This window comes from Ylistrum balloti, unplaced genomic scaffold (assembly GCF_031769215.1).
Source record: "Ylistrum balloti isolate Yb309-2 unplaced genomic scaffold, AGI_CSIRO_Ybal_v1 Utg369676, whole genome shotgun sequence".
In the NCBI taxonomy this organism is placed as follows: domain Eukaryota; kingdom Metazoa; phylum Mollusca; class Bivalvia; order Pectinida; family Pectinidae; genus Ylistrum; species Ylistrum balloti.
In genome coordinates this window covers 408,087-425,956 of record NW_026781919.1, presented here as the reverse complement: position 1 = coordinate 425,956, position 17,870 = coordinate 408,087, and the positions used below count along the sequence as shown (strand labels likewise).

At 35.4% G+C, this 17,870-nt stretch overlaps 1 protein-coding gene across 1 annotated transcript; it reads left to right on the top strand.

Moving 5' to 3' along the window:
• Nucleotides 1–1,433: 1,433 nt before the first annotated feature.
• LOC132563665 (electrogenic sodium bicarbonate cotransporter 1-like) lies at nt 1,434–16,881 on the top strand. Its single transcript, XM_060228409.1, has 22 exons — nt 1,434–1,518; nt 2,083–2,223; nt 3,159–3,179; nt 4,582–4,711; nt 4,887–5,047; nt 5,313–5,531; nt 6,012–6,127; nt 6,529–6,774; nt 7,581–7,727; nt 8,194–8,333; nt 8,470–8,644; nt 9,107–9,240; nt 9,662–10,202; nt 10,770–10,883; nt 11,272–11,436; nt 11,872–12,050; nt 12,470–12,542; nt 13,014–13,082; nt 14,051–14,227; nt 14,617–14,745; nt 15,110–15,255; nt 16,764–16,881. The coding sequence occupies exons 1-22, from the start codon at nt 1,434–1,436 to the stop codon at nt 16,879–16,881; spliced, it is 3,426 nt and encodes a 1,141-aa protein (XP_060084392.1).
• Nucleotides 16,882–17,870: the final 989 nt, after the last annotated feature.

The window sequence follows — 17,870 nt, the reverse complement described above, 5'->3', positions numbered from 1 at the left end:
ACCTTCTTCGTCATCTACGTACCGCCACGGTGACCCCTAATGGAACCAACGTCCTACACACTGAACATGTCATACTTCACTAGGTTAGACAGGCATGAAATATAGACATTTTAATTCTCGTTTTATATTCATATAAGTTTTTACCATAAAAACGTTTCATACTGAATTTGTAAACATGATGACAACTATTTCATAAGTAAATCTTTAATATCTTAAGAATTTATTGAATCCATTAATGCTGGATTTTCTTCTCATCGTCAATTATTTGTTTTTTTTTCTCGCGCTCTCTCTCTCCCCCCCCCCCCCCCCGCCCCCCCCCCCCTCCTCCCTCTCTCTCTCTCTCTCTCTCTCTCTCTCTCTCTCTGTACATGAATCAATTTCCATTTGTCCTTTTTTCCTGGATATCTAGTATCGTACATATACTGTTTATATATACCTATCTATATTTTTATTTACATGTCCTTGCCCCGATATTTATCTACTAATACTTATGTACGTGTCAGTAAATCCCCAGTACTCGATGTCTTTCTATATGTCGTCCATCTCAATGTCTGTCCTTTCGTTTCTGTCTCAAATTTAATTGATGTGTATGCATGTATGTGACTTTTTATTCAAATGTCTGTCATTATGTCTGCGTCAGAGCTTCTTTGTCTGTCTAACTGCCTCTGTCTCGATATCTGTCTGTCTCCATCTTTTCTGTAGGTATGTCATTATCTCTTTTCCTTTCTTTTCTTTTTATGTCTATACGTCTGTTTTAATGTCCGTCTATATGTCCTAGTTTCTATGTCTGTCTATGTGCGTCTATCTGTCTGACCTTCATTTCCCCTACCTGAGGGTATTGTTATATTTGCACTTTCTCACCTTGACAAAGATTGATTGTTATGCACTATGCAGGTGTTACGGCAATTTACCTTTGACTGTGTGTAAATACCCACTAGGCTCTTAATAAGTGTATATCATTGACTCTGTAGGTATAAGTTTTAAAATCCGGTTTCTGTTTCGTTTGATATCATGACAAGGTACAAACTTATTGGCTTATAAAAAGTCTTGATACCCAGACAATCTGCGTTATTGATGTAAACTATAGAGTTGTCTCCCCATTTTCGTCTATATACCAGTAGACTGTTTTAGTGTTGCCCCTCGTAATTTTTAACATGTTTTAACGTGAAATATGTATAGTTTTAACATTAAGCGTAATCTTTAAATATATGTCATGCATATATTTATTATAAACAGAGCTAAAATATATATTTGGATGCGTTTGCCTCATCTTGAACTTCTGTATTCGTGATATAGAACATCGTTATTATATATGAATTTTACACAAATATTGATTTTTATCTTCCAGAGTTCAAAGACATTGAAAAGGGCGTAACGTGTAGTGTGACGTCGCAGTACATCTACTAAGGAATAGGCGACATTAATCACGCGCCATGTCGAGCTCTGATCTCGTGACGCAAGGTGGCACGGTCGTGCGTGACCAGGGAATTGGACGGCAGTTTAGCGATGATAGCTACAGTAAGTAAGGGCGGGCTCTTAATTTGGGGTCATTTGGAATGAAAATAAAATTTGTTTGAGGAAAGGAGATTAATTGGTGAGAAAAGAAGATGCCTTCTCTTTTTTTTACATGTAAAACAATCTTATTCTATTTAACCCGATATACCCCCCCACCCCCTTCTCTCTTTCATCTGGCCCCTCTTTCGCCCATCACAGGAGAGTGAAGCTTAATTCCCTTACTTAGTTATAAGGATCATAATATCAATAGTACACGTTCTACATATGAAATTCTCGTGTCTTATGAATTAAAGATTCCAAAAGATTGAAAGAGGAATAAGATGAAAGAACAACAAAGCATCTCAATATCCGTGATTTGTTTTAATGCAACGCGTAAAATAATGAGTATAACCAATATTTGTAGCGATATAAATTACAGAAATTTCTTCTTGTTCCTGTGTTCAGTATATTGGATTAGAAACCATTTAAATGAAACAGTATAGTTAGAACAAAGTAAGTTTTTCTCTTCTAGAAACTGTTAATATGTTATCTAGATATCATCCTTATGTTTTGTGACGCATATTTCAGGTGATAGTCATCACATGGACAGTACCTACATCGGTCTGCGCCTACCAAGTCGTCCTCACAGGCCGGGAAAGCACCATCACAAACACCGCGGCAAGACCAGCGCATCCTACACTGTCAACCATGTAGACGCCGCTCCTCCCAGTAGGTATCACATGCGCGCTCATATAACACACGTGCATTACTGCACAATTTGTGTTATTTGTAGTTTAAACATGATATTTCAACAGATTCAATCCATGAAAATACAAAAAATAAAATGTATTGGCCAATCAGACAGCGGAGAATATTTTTTACTCGGGATGAACCTGACTTGTGACGTCACGAGAATTGCATGTCTGTTTATTTCATTTTTGGAAAATCTAGGGCGAATGCAGTGTTTTATGGATGTTTTTGTAACACAGTTGTATGACACGGAAATATCTTTAGGTATAAAGTACACAGATCTGACCTATATACACATAACTTGTTAATCGCATTATAGAAATTTTTATTAAAATTTAATTAGAAAAAATAAATCGAGTTTATACCATGAAGAGATCGCCATACATTTAAATGACTTCACTATCGACGTTGATTCACATTCAGTGTGTTACGTATAAATATCTTCCTGGGGGATCATATTTAAATATGGCTGTTTTCTTTAACGTGTACTTGAAGATTGCCTTCATATCAATAGGCGCGTTACATGAATACATGTCACGATATAAACTAGTTAAAAAGCAGTATCATTTAAAATATTCAAAAGGACATTCATCGCGTGTCCATAGCAACGTCATTATTGTTGGCATGGAAACGACGCCATTAAATTGGCTGTTCTAGTTGACTGATTACACTTTCGATAAATGATTATTTCTTTTAGTATAAGTCAGGTTATATTGGAAATAATTGTCAATTAAAACAAAATATGGAGTATGATATCAACTGCCTTACATGTAGATACCCTAACACGACGTTTCAATACTAAATTAATACAACGATTCGTCTCATTTCCCTTGAGTGTCCTGTATATCATATAAATTTTGACAAAGCTTCTGAGAATGGAGGTACTATTTCCTGACTTCTATCCCCCTTTTTAGCTGCTGTTGAGAACTTTCTCGGTAAGTGTGTACCAGGCTGTGTGGTGAGGGGGCTTATAATTGTTTTTCATTGTACATTGGTAAAATTGAAATAACGATCATATGTCATAAATATATATATATGTTATGTATTTTCGGCACATGTTTGGAATACTGCGTCATTTACTAATACCGCTCAATACGTTTACAAATGGAATATTGTGTAATTAATACTGAATATTTTTTGCACGTGTCTCCATGTACGTCAATGTGACATAAATTTAACCGGTTTTGTTGTTTTACAAGAAAGTAGTGACATGGTGAAGGTAAATATTTGTCGAAATCGTTGATTGAAGGTTTATATCTGTGATTGTTTACGTAATAACATCTGTGATGGGCGTCTGGTAGGACTTCTTGATGTGCAGTATGGTTGTAAATGTTGTGGACATGTTTCTTTTTACATGACGTGTTATTTTGTGATCATGTAAGCTAAGGGTACCAATATTATGTTGGGAGATCGACACTCGTCTCACTGATAGATCAGAGGCTGTTTTCAAAAAGAGTAACATTGGATGAGCATGTACTTAACACAGTTGTAAATAATATTAAAGCTGGAGACTTATATCTCGTTTTACGTGATATTTCTTGCTGATTTGAAAAAAAAATAAGTGATAATACTCTGTTTGTGTTAAGGTGCTGTATTGATAACGTTTTACACTTCAGTTTATCGGTTCTTTCCGCGCTTTTCACATATACTTGTGCACATTCAATTTACTACTACGTAGAGGGAGCTATAGATATTTTTCATTTTTGCCGTTGAACGGCATACACAACTAAAATGTTGACACTACTAGAGGGCGCTGTGAGCTATACACAGCTTAATCTTGGCACTTCCGGTGAATTCTGTACAGTATACACAGATGAAATGTTGACACTTCTAGAGGGCGCTGTGTACAGTATACCTCGTTATAACGTTGACACTACTGATGAACGATGTACAGTATACACAACTAAAATGTTGACACTCCTAGAGGGCGCTGTGAGATATACACAGCTAAACCTTAGCACTTCCGGTGAATTCTGTACAGTATACACAAATGAAATGTTGACACTACTAGAGGGCGCTGTGAGGTATACACAGCTGAACCTTAGCACTTCCGGTGAATTCTGTACAGTATACACTAATGAAATGTTGACACTACTAGAGGGCGCTGTGTACAGTATACCTCGTTATAACGTTGACACTACTGATGAACGATGTACAGTATACAAATATGAAATGTTGACACTACTAGAGGGCGCTGTGAGGTGGAAACCAAATTCTTGACACTGCCAAAGTGAGACCGACGTAAGATCAACATCAATAAAACAGGTTAATTCTCTCCAATGAAATATTGACACTTCTGCTGATGCTGTAATGTATATATCTCTCATATATCGACAGCTTCCATGTCGCCCAGCGAAAAGATTCAACATCTGATTGGCGAGATAGACGAGGAAACTCACAATATTTTCTGTCAGTTAGACACACTACAACGTGTAGGTGTGGAGTACCAGTGGAGGGAAGCGGCCAGGTTTGTAAAAAAAAAAAAATGAGAAACAGAATATTGAAATGTTTTCGCGTGTGAGTTGTATACTTAAAAATAAACGAATGGAATTTATACAGTTGATCATTGGTCGTTCATCTAAAATATTTCTGGGAAGAATGATTGGCTTTCAATTATTCCTACTATTTTGTTTTATCTTTAGATGGGTGAAATACGAAGAGGATGTAGAGGAGGGCGGTTCAAGATGGTCCAAGCCCCACGTTGCTTCGCTATCTCTTCATTCCCTTTTCGAGCTGAGGTCCTCTCTCCTACAGGGCGCTGTCATGCTCTCAATGGATGCCTACCATATTGGTCAAATCGCAGGTAACGAATAGTATATACTCGAAATGTTATGTTAATTTTTTAAAGATGGAAGAAATAAACTCGGTTATATGTGAAATCAGCAAAACCAATACGTAGAGATATATTAATTTGCATTAAATAATATGTAAAACCACTGTGTTGTTAATAATTGAAAACACATCTTTAAGGTATAACACGACACTAAGAGAAAGCATGTGATTTAATTTCATGATAATTTGTCAGATTTCTACATTGATAGTAAATAAGCATTAAATCTTTGATACAGACATGATCCTCGACTCCCTGATCAACAATAAACAGTTAGAGGAACGTCTACGAGACCCAATCAGGGCGGCCATTGTGTCCTTGCATTGGAACCAGCACCAGAAGCGTAGACGCAGTGTGATGCCTGGCGATGACGATCCGAGCAAGGGCGGTTTCAAGAGACGTTCCATGAAGAGGACTTTCTCCGAAATTGGTCGTTCTTTCTCCGTTAAGGGTAGAGGTAAGTTATATTAGTGTCATGACAACCAAACGTCACTTCCTTAACATCTTCATTGGACTGACCAAGGTTTACATGGCGGACGTCGTCGAAGCAAAATACGCGCTTACTCTTCCGGAACACCTGGTCTTTTTCTACTTGTACTTTTTTCGGAAATATCCGTATAAGTCTTTGTTTCGTTCATATTTTCCCCTAGTTTTATTAAATTAGAGTTTGGATGATGATTATGTTGACATGTTGGTATTTTCTTGTTTTTTCACAAGCGCAGAAAAAGGTTTTTATCATGTCACTAAATAGAGATACATTTTGTCTAGACCCGTCTCCGATTTGCTTTTGTAACACGGAGTAAATGTTTTTGAAAAATAAAATTATTAGTAGCTATGACACATTTTAATGAAAAATCCACATTGTTATGCGTTTGTAAAATTGTTTTCATCAACATATTTAATAGATAGAATTCCCTATGTGTTTGTTGATTAACAGAGAACAGTTCGGGCCACCTTTCCCACCGTTCGGGTGCAAATCTCCGTAGCAACCCAAACAGCATTCCAAATATGGAGAATATGGGTGATCTGCCAGATTCCGCCTCCTCTACAAAGGTTAGTATCATAACAAAATGTTAGAAAATGTCATGATACATGGTTAACTAGTCCTGAATCCAATGTCAAAAAGGAGAAAAAGAGAACACGAGCAGTTTATATTTTGAAAATCGTTTATGATCTCTGTCGTTCGCAATCTTTGAATATATCATAGCGAGCGCAGTGAGTGCTTCATGGTATTGTGTATAGAAATTCAAAGTGGTGAAAACCCCAACAAAACCAACAAAGCGCATATGCGATCGTCTTAAACAGCTAGTCGCAAAAGTTTTTATTTCGCCTCATGGCATGAAAACTTTCAATCCGTTGATTGGATAAAAAAGTACCTTGACCTACAAAATATATTTCCTCAATTTTATGTGGTGCGTATTATATATTTCTAAACATGATCAAACTCTATTCAGTTAAATGTGGACTTCATGAGGAAGATCCCAGAAGGGGCCGAGGCTGCTAACATCATGGTCGGCGAGATGGACTGCCTCAAATACCAGGTGACGGCGTTCGTCCGTCTAACTGAAGGACGACATGTTGGTGACATGACGGAGGTACCAATCCCCACGCGCTTCATCTTTATCTTGCTTGGTCCCACCGGGAGCTACTCCAAAAACTTCGAAATGGGTCGGTCTATATCTACCATCCTTGTCGACGAGGTATGTAATGTAAACAAGTTATAGATATAGCTCACATATCATGTGACGTAAATCATATGAATGAAATTCTGACCACGAGATGTCCTTACTGATGTGATATGCTGCTAAACATTCCTAAACCAGGCCCCACTTGTATAAAACATCTCAACTTGAGATTTCCTCAAGTCGAGATTTTTCTCAGCTAATATCTCCTTGAAAATATTTTGTATGAAAATTCCTCAAGGAATTTCAGGACATCCTAGCCGATGCCTTCCTCCTGTTCCTTGAGAAAATTTTATACAAGCCGTTTTTGAGGAGATATCAGCTGAGGAAAATCTCGACTTGAGGAAATCTCAAGTTGAGATGTTTTAAACAAGTGGGGCCAGATGTACTATAATTCATATAACAGTTCACACATACACTGTAGATATGAGAAGACTGCATTTAATCTAGAAATGGGTTACTGTTAAGGCTCGATGTTTCTGTGTTTTGCTATTTTCGAGGATTGAAAACCATAGTCCATTTCATGGCTTCAATGAAAAGTACGTTTGTCATTTTTCTTCAAGCTTTGGTCGAAAAAATTTAAGTAATTTCACATACAATGCCTGTGTTGATTACTTATACTGGATGTGTAACATCTTTTGTGTTACGTACAACATTGCAGTACCTGACATTAACTGTTCGCGCTAAGATTTCTTGTGCTGTCTAAATCTTGTTTCAAAAAAACTTTTCATCAATCGAGCAGATTTGTTGACTGATTTTCCATACTGCTACTGACAAATATAGACTTATGAGCCCCCTTAACTTCTGTCTAACCCATTCCTAAGGTATTCCGGGAAGTGGCTTATAAAGCGAGAAACCGACAGGATCTATTATCCGGAATAGACGAGTTCCTCGACCAGGTAACAGTGCTACCGCCTGGCGAATGGGACCCAAAGATTCGTATTGAACCACCTGACAGTGTACCATCACAGGTAAGAATTAGATAATTACAGGTGCGATTGTTCAAATTGCATTATCGTAGCCTTGTGTGGTCGTACTACACTAAGAAGGGGTGTGATTCGGTCAGACAAATAACCACTGTGATATGGTCACTCTCTCTTCATTTCATATGCCTTTAGTCAAACTGAAATATTATGAATCCTTGTAGAAGAATGGCGAAGAGTGACGATCATATTTGTCATCATATAATATTGAATCATATCAATATATCCTTCATTTCATTTCATAGAATTTATAATAGATAAGTACTAGGATAATATGAATAATAATCTTTTATCTTTTCACATTTTCACACGTTTTGCTTACACGCCTGTGTTGAAGGTTCCAATAATACATTGAACCTTCGCTAGCTTTAATCTTGAGAAAATACCAACAGGATCAAATTCTATGAACGATAATTCAGAACAGGGTTTTTATGTGTCGGTAATATACTTTTAGGAAGGAAGAAAGGTCGCCAAAGTACCAACCACTGTTTCCGTCCCAACCGAGAACGGAGCACCTGTGACTCCAGCTGGCGGTCCCCCAGAGGAGGAGGAGGAAGAATCACACTGTGACCCTACCCTCCAGCGGACTGGCAGGTAAACATTTAATAAGTCATATAAAGAGGACAGACACGAATAATGTACCTGAAAAATTCATTTTTGTAGAGACTGTGGTATAAAATGGGTTGGTTTCATGATTTTATGATATTTACAAACTTTTCTTTCTCGTTAGATTATTCGGAGGAATGATAGCAGATATAAAGAGAAAGTTACCGTTCTACTGGAGCGACTTCAAGGACTGTATGCATATACAGTGTGTTGCCTCTGTCATCTACCTTTTCCTCGCCACCCTCACACCAAACGTCACCTTTGGTGGTCTTCTCGGCCAAGCCACAGAACAGTACATGGTAAGTCATGCAGATCTAAATGTTTGCTTCCTTCCCTTTTTAACGCTGACCTTTACGACTGCAGAGTAAAGAACAGATGCAAAATAAAGTAAAACAAAGTACAGTTGTATCTCTTTATCTCGAACTCGGCGGGACCATGGGAAAACGTCGAGATAATCAAGTGTTCGATCTAAGTCAGGTTAAAGTTAGGCAGAGACTGACGATGTGATTCTAATTTAACGGGGTCTTCGAGTTATGAGAGTTCGCGATAACAAATCAAAGTTAATCATTAAAATATTTTAATATCACGTGGTGTAATAAGATTAAGCCTACACTTCTTTTTTGGATTTTTAAAAAATTCTTCTTGGCATCTTACATTTATAAATGTTGAATAATAGTGTTAAAATACTATTCCACTTGTAACCAGCATATGTTGAAGATACCTCATACAATAATACTGTTGGAATAATTATTTGTTTACAGGGTACGATGGAGTGTATTTTAACGGCATCTCTGACAGGAATCCTGTTTGCCTTATTCGCCGGCCAGCCGTTGAATATTCTCGGCAGTACCGGACCAATGTTGGTGCTAGAAATGATTCTCTTTAATGTTTGTAAGTAAGTATCGTCCAAAAAACCAGGTTTTGTATGGAATCCCGGATATATCAAATGTGCTTGATACTTACGGTTAATTATGAATGCTGTCAAAATCCATTTTATATAATTACAGTTGTCTTGATATTTAGCTTCAATTTTACTCTTGTGACAATTGCACAGTCCTCAAAGTTATTTATCATATTTGTGTCCTGCGGTTTATTTGATTAGGGCGATTTTTAATCAGGTCACTTTTATTTTTAATACAATGCTGAATAGTATGTTTAATAGATTAATTTGTCCTGAAACTAAATATTTTTAACAAAAAAATGTACAGTCTTAGATATACGAAATGTGAAAACATGCATATTAAATCAAATTACACTTATAGTACGTTTGTAGAATATTCTTTTTCAGTATTGACGTAGTAAATATGTCGTTTCAGGGACCAAGACCTGGTGTACATGCCTTTCCGATGTTGGGTAGGCATATGGACGGCAGTATATTGTGTGCTGATCGTGGCCTTTGACCTCAGCGCTCTCGTTAGATATATAACGCGGTTTACAGAGGAAAGTTTCGCCTGCCTCATTGCTCTCATTTTCATCTACGAAGCTTTTAAGAAGGAATTGGGTATCCTCAAGAATTATCCTTTGAATCCGCATCACTATAGCGACGTCTGCGATTGTGTAAACCCATTCCCCAACAATACCTTCATAAACGGGACCGACTTCAACGCTACCTACACTGGGTATAACATGTACTCGATTGGGTCCACCGGAAACTCCACCAATATGACAATGGACTGGAGCTCATTCAACAAAACCACATGTGAAATGTTCAACGGAACTTTGGTTGGAGAGGGATGTATGGAACATGCTGAATACAAACCAAATGTCTTCTTCCTTTCTGTTCTCCTTTTCCTCGGAACATACGTCATCGCTTCTTCTCTTACTGACATGAAGACCAGTCGTTTCTTTCCTACTTCTGTAAGTGTTGGTTGATTTAAAAATGCACATTTCATCGTAATCAATAATGATTTCATAATTTAAGTGTACTTAAAAGTTTTCATGTGGTTCGTATTGTCTTATTTACAAAGATAGAATAAAATCGCACAACCAGATTTCTGAAAGATGAAAATGACTAAAGAGTGTCTGTTAAGTGCCTTTGTTGTGATATCGACGGAGAATAATCAATTTTATTTCTCTGCAAGCTTTCTTTAAACCTCTAAATTTCCAATAAAGAAAACAACTTCCCAATAAATTCAGAACGACATCCATTCAATGGTAAAGTGTGTCAGAATATTTTGACGCTATGATAACACATGTATTAGTTATACTTTTGGAATGGTCGAGCTATCACATTCGCATGTATATTATCCAAAATTGTTGTCTATCATCATCATCATCAAAGAAACTACATTTTCGAACAAGTAGCTCTACTTCATAAATACAGCATTCTAAGTTAAATTCCATTTATTTGGAAAGGATACTCAGCAAAGACCGTAGAAAATGCAGTAGAAATCCAATCAACACACATTTTCTTCATTTGTACAGGTCCGCCAACTCTTCAGTGACTTTGCTGTTCTCACCTCCATCATTGTCATGGTGGCGGTAGATATGCTGATCGGTGTACCAACTCCCAAACTTGAAGTCCCTTCGGAATTTACTGTAAGTTAATATCTTTTAATGTTCTTTACTGTTTGGCCTTACGGATTAAATTTTAGATTTGTATTCTAAAATACGAAAATGTTATACTACTTGTGTGATTTGGTTTTAGAATCCTTACACTTTCCCATCACAGAATATATCAATATATATATATCAATAAAAGATACAACTTATCAAAACATCATTGGTGGTTTAAAATTCATGATGGTAAGGTCTGGTGTGAATATAATTTAAAAAGAAAGACTAGTTTGTATTATAAATAGCATGAAGACTAATCATTGTTTGTCATTACTAGTTCACGTGATGCTTGTTAAGATATATAGATGATCAGCTTTTGATACCATATAGTCTAGATATTATTGGTGATAATCTTTATTATACCATACAGACCAGCAGACCTGGCCGAGGTTGGGTTGTCAGTCCGTTCCATCCTAACAACCCCTGGTGGTTGGCTTTAGCTGCGGCTGTCCCTGCTGCTCTGGCAGTGATCCTTGTGTTCATGGATCAGCAAATCACAGCAGTCATCGTCAACAGGAAAGAAAATAAACTAAAGGTAGGAAAGCAAATCATAATTCAATTTGTGAAGAAAACCTGGTTTCATTCTCCTTGTACTTTTTCAGGAGTCTCCGTGTAAATTTTGTCGTTTATATTTTGTTCCAGTCTTGTTGAATTTGAGTTTGGATTATGATTATGTTGACATGTTGGTATTTACTAGTTTTATTGAATTTGAGTAAGGATTATGATTATATTGACATGGTGGTATTTTCTTGCTGTGTTTAATCATTGGCCACAGATATAGATATTTAATGTATGGGGAAATTTGATCTAATTGATAGAGGTAACTAAGAATCACCATTTCTGTTTATTTTCTCTTTCTATGAATTCTTTGTAGAACCAAAACTGTTTGTTTTTTGTACATTACAAAATAAACATGGATTTTGCTGTTATTTCACTTAAAAATCAATTTTTCTTATATTGACAATTGCAGAAAGGAAGTGGGTACCATTTGGATATGATGGTTGTAGCTATTTGTATTCTCGCTTGCTCCTTCCTCGGTCTTCCATGGTATGTCGCTGCCACTGTTTCGGCTCTGGCCCATGTTATGAGTCTGAAAAAAGAGTCTGAATGCACTGCTCCAGGAGAAAGACCCGCTTTCCTTGGCGTTCGGTAAGTCACTAACTTGATTGCTTTTATAAATAAAGTTATTAAATTATAATGCACAATCACTATTTTGATCCGATATCTCTCTCCAAAACATTTTTTACTAATCTTTGTAATTAAACATATTGGTCATTCAGCTGTTGATCAAGCGAAAGCATATAGTCATTGATAAATTTACCAAATTAATTTAGAAATTCAATAAGACGTACATGAATATGTTAGATAGACGTTTGTTCTTATTCCTCTTCGTACGTTTTTAGGAGTCTTCGTGTACATCTTTCTTTTGATCATTTTAGCCATGGCTTTATCGAATTTAGGGTTGGATTATGATTATGTCGACATGGTGGCATGTTAATTTGTTGGCGTTTTCTTGTAGTTTTGTTCAGTAACATAATGACAAATTACAAAAAAATGTTTGTTTTCAGTGAGCAGAGAGTAACAGCTTTGATGGTTGGAATTCTCAGTGGATTGGCCGTATTTCTAACAAAAATTCTTGGTGTAAGTACACGTAAAAATTAATTATATTGACTAACTATCATTAGACTGTTCCAAATTAGTATTACAATTTGATGTATTGAGGTAAAAGAATTTCTACATCAATAAGTGGATGCTACTTAGTTCCAAAGACACCAGGCAGTATAACTATATAACAATCATTTCTACCACACATGCAATAAACTGTAAACGCATTTTAATTGGTTGGCATGACGGCATGAAGGGTCTTTACGTATTCACGGAAATTAAAACGCGCAATAAGTTGTTCACAATTGTCTTTGTACGAAAATACCGAAATCGTGGTATGGTAAAGTTGAATATGTGTAATACTAAGTGTCTGTTAAGATCTTTTATTAAATTATGTCTTTTATCCAGTCCTTATGAAGGCCTTCAATCCTAATTATTGGATTTATCACGATCGGTCCTATAAAAAGCAATTGATTATGATATTAAACATGATTTTTTTATATTCAGGTAATTCCTATGCCTGTACTCTATGGAGTCTTCTTGTACATGGGAGTTGCTGCTCTCAAAGGAATGCAGGTAGGTGTTGACTGCATGTAGGCTTTTCTAGAGGGGCTAAATTCAAACATAATACCTTGACATGTTGTTGTTTCTTTATGTCCTCGTCTTGTCACTGCTGTAATCGAACATACAAATATAGGTATAATTATACATACGTTTAAATTATTCCTTAATTTTAGGTATGTAAAATTGTATTTTATTGATGAAAACTATTTTTCTTTTTAGATGAAATTTCACCATTATTTGTTTCGTTTAAGTACAAATGTTTTTATAGCAAAGACACTTACGATCTAGAAATATACTCATCACACTCAACTGTGATCGAAAGTGTTTATAATTCATGAGGTAATACGTATGTATATAGATGCGTTTCCTTGACAAGGAAAATTATGATAATTATGATTAAGGATACATACTCAATTCAAAAATGTTTTTGTTATGTCTGCAAACCATGTGGGAGAGATGGGGGTAAACCATGTGAAAAGTTAAAATGTCTGTCTGTTCTGGTTATCGGTCAAGTTTTTTTGGTCAAAGATTGAATTCGACCTTTGGCAAATTAATTAAGCAAAGGCACTTAGAAGTATGTGAGTGGTATAACATGTAGTATTTCAATGCTAATATATTTCGATGGAAGTAGGGAAAACACTTTGTGTAGTATCTGCATAAATGTAACATTTGGTCAGAATTTTATTCATATCTAGTAAGGTAAAGTGTCTATTTAGTTAAGAAATCAAAGAATTAATGTAAACTCAAAAACTTCTTTGAAAAATAATAACAATCCTTGTAGCAAGTTTGATCTATATTGCAAGTGAATAAGCAGTTGGCTGTAATATTTGTTCTGTTGAATGTCCATGAATGATTCTCTTGAAAATTAACATATGTAGGCACTTGCACCTTCCATAAAAAAGGATATCTTCTTTAATGAAAATAAATAAATTTATTTATGATTTTTCATTATGTTATACGACGTGGTCTTTATTTTCCAGTTGGTGGACAGAATTGCGCTCATCTTCATGCCTTCAAAATACCAGCCAGACCGACTGTACCTTCGTCACGTCAGGATCAAGCGCGTTCACCTGTTTACATTCATCCAAATCCTCTGCTTGGCCGTTCTTTGGGTCATCAAACAAGTCAAATCTATTTCAATTGTGTTCCCTATAATGGTAAGAGAAATTATTCATTCCTTATGGTTGGTATTGCCCTGACCAGACCAAGTATGAAAGAATATCTTAATTTGTTGAATGGTTTCACTAGTTTCGAGTGTACACGTTTTCATGGTGATGTTCTACAACACTGAAAAATCAAAATCCACCAAATTGATTTTATTAATTGACTGATCGTGTAAAAAGCACTACTCCCCCACTTCCCTCTCTGCTGGCGAAAGGATAATTTATACATTTTTTTAAACCTATCCATTTCTAAATCAAAAGGTCATAAAATATATTTTAATTTCAACATATTGAATTAATTTTAAAATCAACGATGAAAACATCGTTTTAAAAATGTCTCTGTTTACCTCTAGTTAATAAAGTGAATCATATGTTTCGTTTAGGTTGCCGGCACGTGTTTTGTGAGGATGGCCATGGGAAAGATATTTACACAACACGAGCTGAAATGGCTTGACGATCTCATGCCAGAAGATAAGGCAAGGGCGAAAGAGGACAAGAATAAAAATGCTGAGGTGAATGACTGTTTTGTGATAACAGGATTTTTCGGAGACAACCTGTGAAACACCAACCTAATAGAATTGGACTTGGCTTTTTGAAAATTAACTTAGACAATAAAGTGTTACCAAAATAAGACGAAAATCTCGTTGAAACACCTTATGGAATGACTAGTATTTGTTGATATAAATCTCGCGAGATTCGTATTGCATGCGATGCAGGACAAAAGTACCTATATCGGAATCAACTTTTAAGTTTCATTTTCGTTTATCTGTTTTGTTCATGTTTATTTTATTTTTAAAAGATTGTTAATAGATATACATATTTTTTATCTCTGGTTAATATTATGTTAATACTTTGGTATTTGTTGTTCCTGTACAGACTGCAGGCTTACTGGAGGATGAATATGAAAAACCTAAAGGAAACTTCGATGAACGTGTTAATATCTCCGAGGAAATGAGCAAAACGTCAATCTGGTTACAAGTACGACGTGACTCATGTCGCCACGACACCGAAGACCTTGGAATGTAAGTATATACACATTTACACCTACAACTATCGCATCCCACCCAGATTATCCTAACGCGGACAAATTTACCAATTACAACCTACTTAACAGTGTTTGAAATGCATTATTAAAATTCCATTGCATTCCATAACCGGAAGAAACATTAGAAATAGTATGAATTATCAAGCTTTATTGCTATGCATTCCGCCAATCCCATACATGGTGGATACCTTCCAGAACACCCAGTTATATTTTCCTTGTACTTTTTCATAAATCTTCTAGTAATTGTTTTTGTTCCTAATTGTCTGTTAAGATGTTTTTTTTTTTTTTTTTTTTTTACTATAATCGCAAGAAATAGAAAGCACAAGCCTAGGTATTACTTGTGTACTGCAGAAGCGACACCTCTTTGTGCATAGGTTTTGGTTTAAATTGATCGCTGATAAATCTATTAAGACTGCAAAGTAGAATTAAACCGCACAGTCGTAAGATTTTTGAAGCGACATCGGTATGATGTTGGCTTTCAAGATTTTCTCGAACCGCAAAAGAGTTTCCACGAGGTTTGGAGACACTGTTTACACGCAGCCTTTGACTATCCGGTCAACCATGTTCCTTCGTATTGTACTATAATAATATTTATAAATATCGACGAGTCAGAAAATATCGATGATTCGAGTTCCAAAACACCGCCTTGTCCTCCCGTATAAAAGGCGATTGAGTTAAATCCTGATTAACATCCTAATGAAATGTACGCTTTGTGAATGTTAACAGAATCTAAGATATATTTTTGTTCACATCATACATCTCGCTAATCTATCTCTGTACTTTTGATGTGAGTCGAGATTTAAAGTTTATCTATCATATTGGTTAATGAAAATTATGGGGAATTTTATGACCGCCATAATAATGTCATCGGGAAATATTCTTTTTGGTTGTGTGACCTGAAGATGAATGTGTATGGTGCTCATTAGTTTACCTCCATTGTTTTATATTTGTTCTCATTTGAGAACGTGACATTACTTACTTGGATTGACCAAGGTTTACATGGCGGGTGTCGTCGATGAATCAGAAGACGCTTACTCTTCCAGAACACATGGTCTTATTCTCTGTGTACTTTTCAAGAATCTCCGTGTAAACCTTTGTTTTGTTAATATTTTGCCCCAGTTTGATTGACTTTGAGTTTGAATTATGATTAAGTTGACATATTGGTAATTTGTTACTGTCATTTCTTTGGTATATTGTGAGATGTTACAAAACCAAAGGTATCAGAATAACTTCAAACGCGATTCAATTCCTTCCATTGATATGAGCTTTTGGTGAAGGCGTTTGGGAGACACATTTTGTATTAATTTGTTACGGACAAATATTTTTTTTCATCCATTTCACATTTGAATAATACATTTTTTACTTTTTGACGTCACGATCTTACCATTTAACCATGCTTGATATCACTTTACACCAATAATTAAAATAAAATGTCAAAATTAAAGTCACATCCAAATCTGAATTGTTTTATATTGTCTTTTTCAGGCGTGTGAACAAAAGAAGGAAGGATAGGAAAAACCAGGAGTTAAGCGAAAAAGAAGAAAAAGCAGCTTTTTACTTTGGAGATGAGGAAGAAAACAAACTTAAAGAATTACCAGAATAAAGTGAAAATTATATAGCTTTTTTATCAGTTTAATCACAGTGCTTCAATCGAATGTTTAGTGCATAAGAGACATGTATCTACTTAGAGATCGAATGCTATAAGTTTTGAGTTAAAAAATGGAAACTTTGTAAAGGTAGCAAAGAACAACAACTCGAGGTAGAGATATAAAGCAAAGGAACAAGTGTCATGTCGGACATAAGGCAGAAAACAATAGATATATATTATTTAACAAATCATTTTATTGATTTTGAACTAGTCACTATATATCTCAATCACGTGTTAGAAAACTAGGCATGGACTAAATTGTAACATGTCTTGGAGGTTCTTCTTTTGAACAATTTTACATTAATGCTCTCAAGGTGCTCTATTTTACAAATGATATCTAAATCACGTTAATATGTATTTATCTTAAATATAGCAACGCAATAACTTAACTTAAGATAGTAAAATTATGTATATGCATTTAGAATAGTTTAAAGACATTTCATCATATTTTTCATTTACTTCGCTGTGTCTGACATTAATTAATTTGTTCCATTTATATATAACGATACATATGTATTGCAAGTAACATTTGAATGTTAAACTTTCCGTCTTTAATAGTAAATACAAATTATTTGTCGATAAACTTTTTTAAAACGGTGTTATTTTCATTAGGGCCTTCCGACAGAAAAGGTCATAAGGGCCAGTAAATGGTGGGGGAAATATTTAAGTTCTAAATAAGTAGTCAATATCTTAATGTATTCAGTGTTCTCCTATAAGAAAAATTCAATGTGTCATGATTTCAATTTCAAATTTATTTCAATTGTTTATTTTTTTCGTTTCAGAAATGAAGTATTGATATTTTAAAGCACTCAAACATTTTAGTGTATCACAGCTGAAAATTTATGTTCGCCATATGTCTAGATTGATGTAAATTAAAAACCATGATGTTGTAATGTATTGTTTATAATGTACTGTTCCATGATGATCTTTTATATTAATTCAAA

Coding starts and splice junctions, on each gene's coding strand:
- LOC132563665 (XM_060228409.1), top strand. CDS start 1,434: ATGTCGAGCTCTGATCTCGTGACGCAAGGTGGCACGGTCGTGCGTGAC. Junction 10,203..10,769: donor GTCGTTTCTTTCCTACTTCT/GTAAGTGTTGGT, acceptor TCATTTGTACAG/GTCCGCCAACTCTTCAGTGA. Junction 10,884..11,271: donor AAGTCCCTTCGGAATTTACT/GTAAGTTAATAT, acceptor TATACCATACAG/ACCAGCAGACCTGGCCGAGG.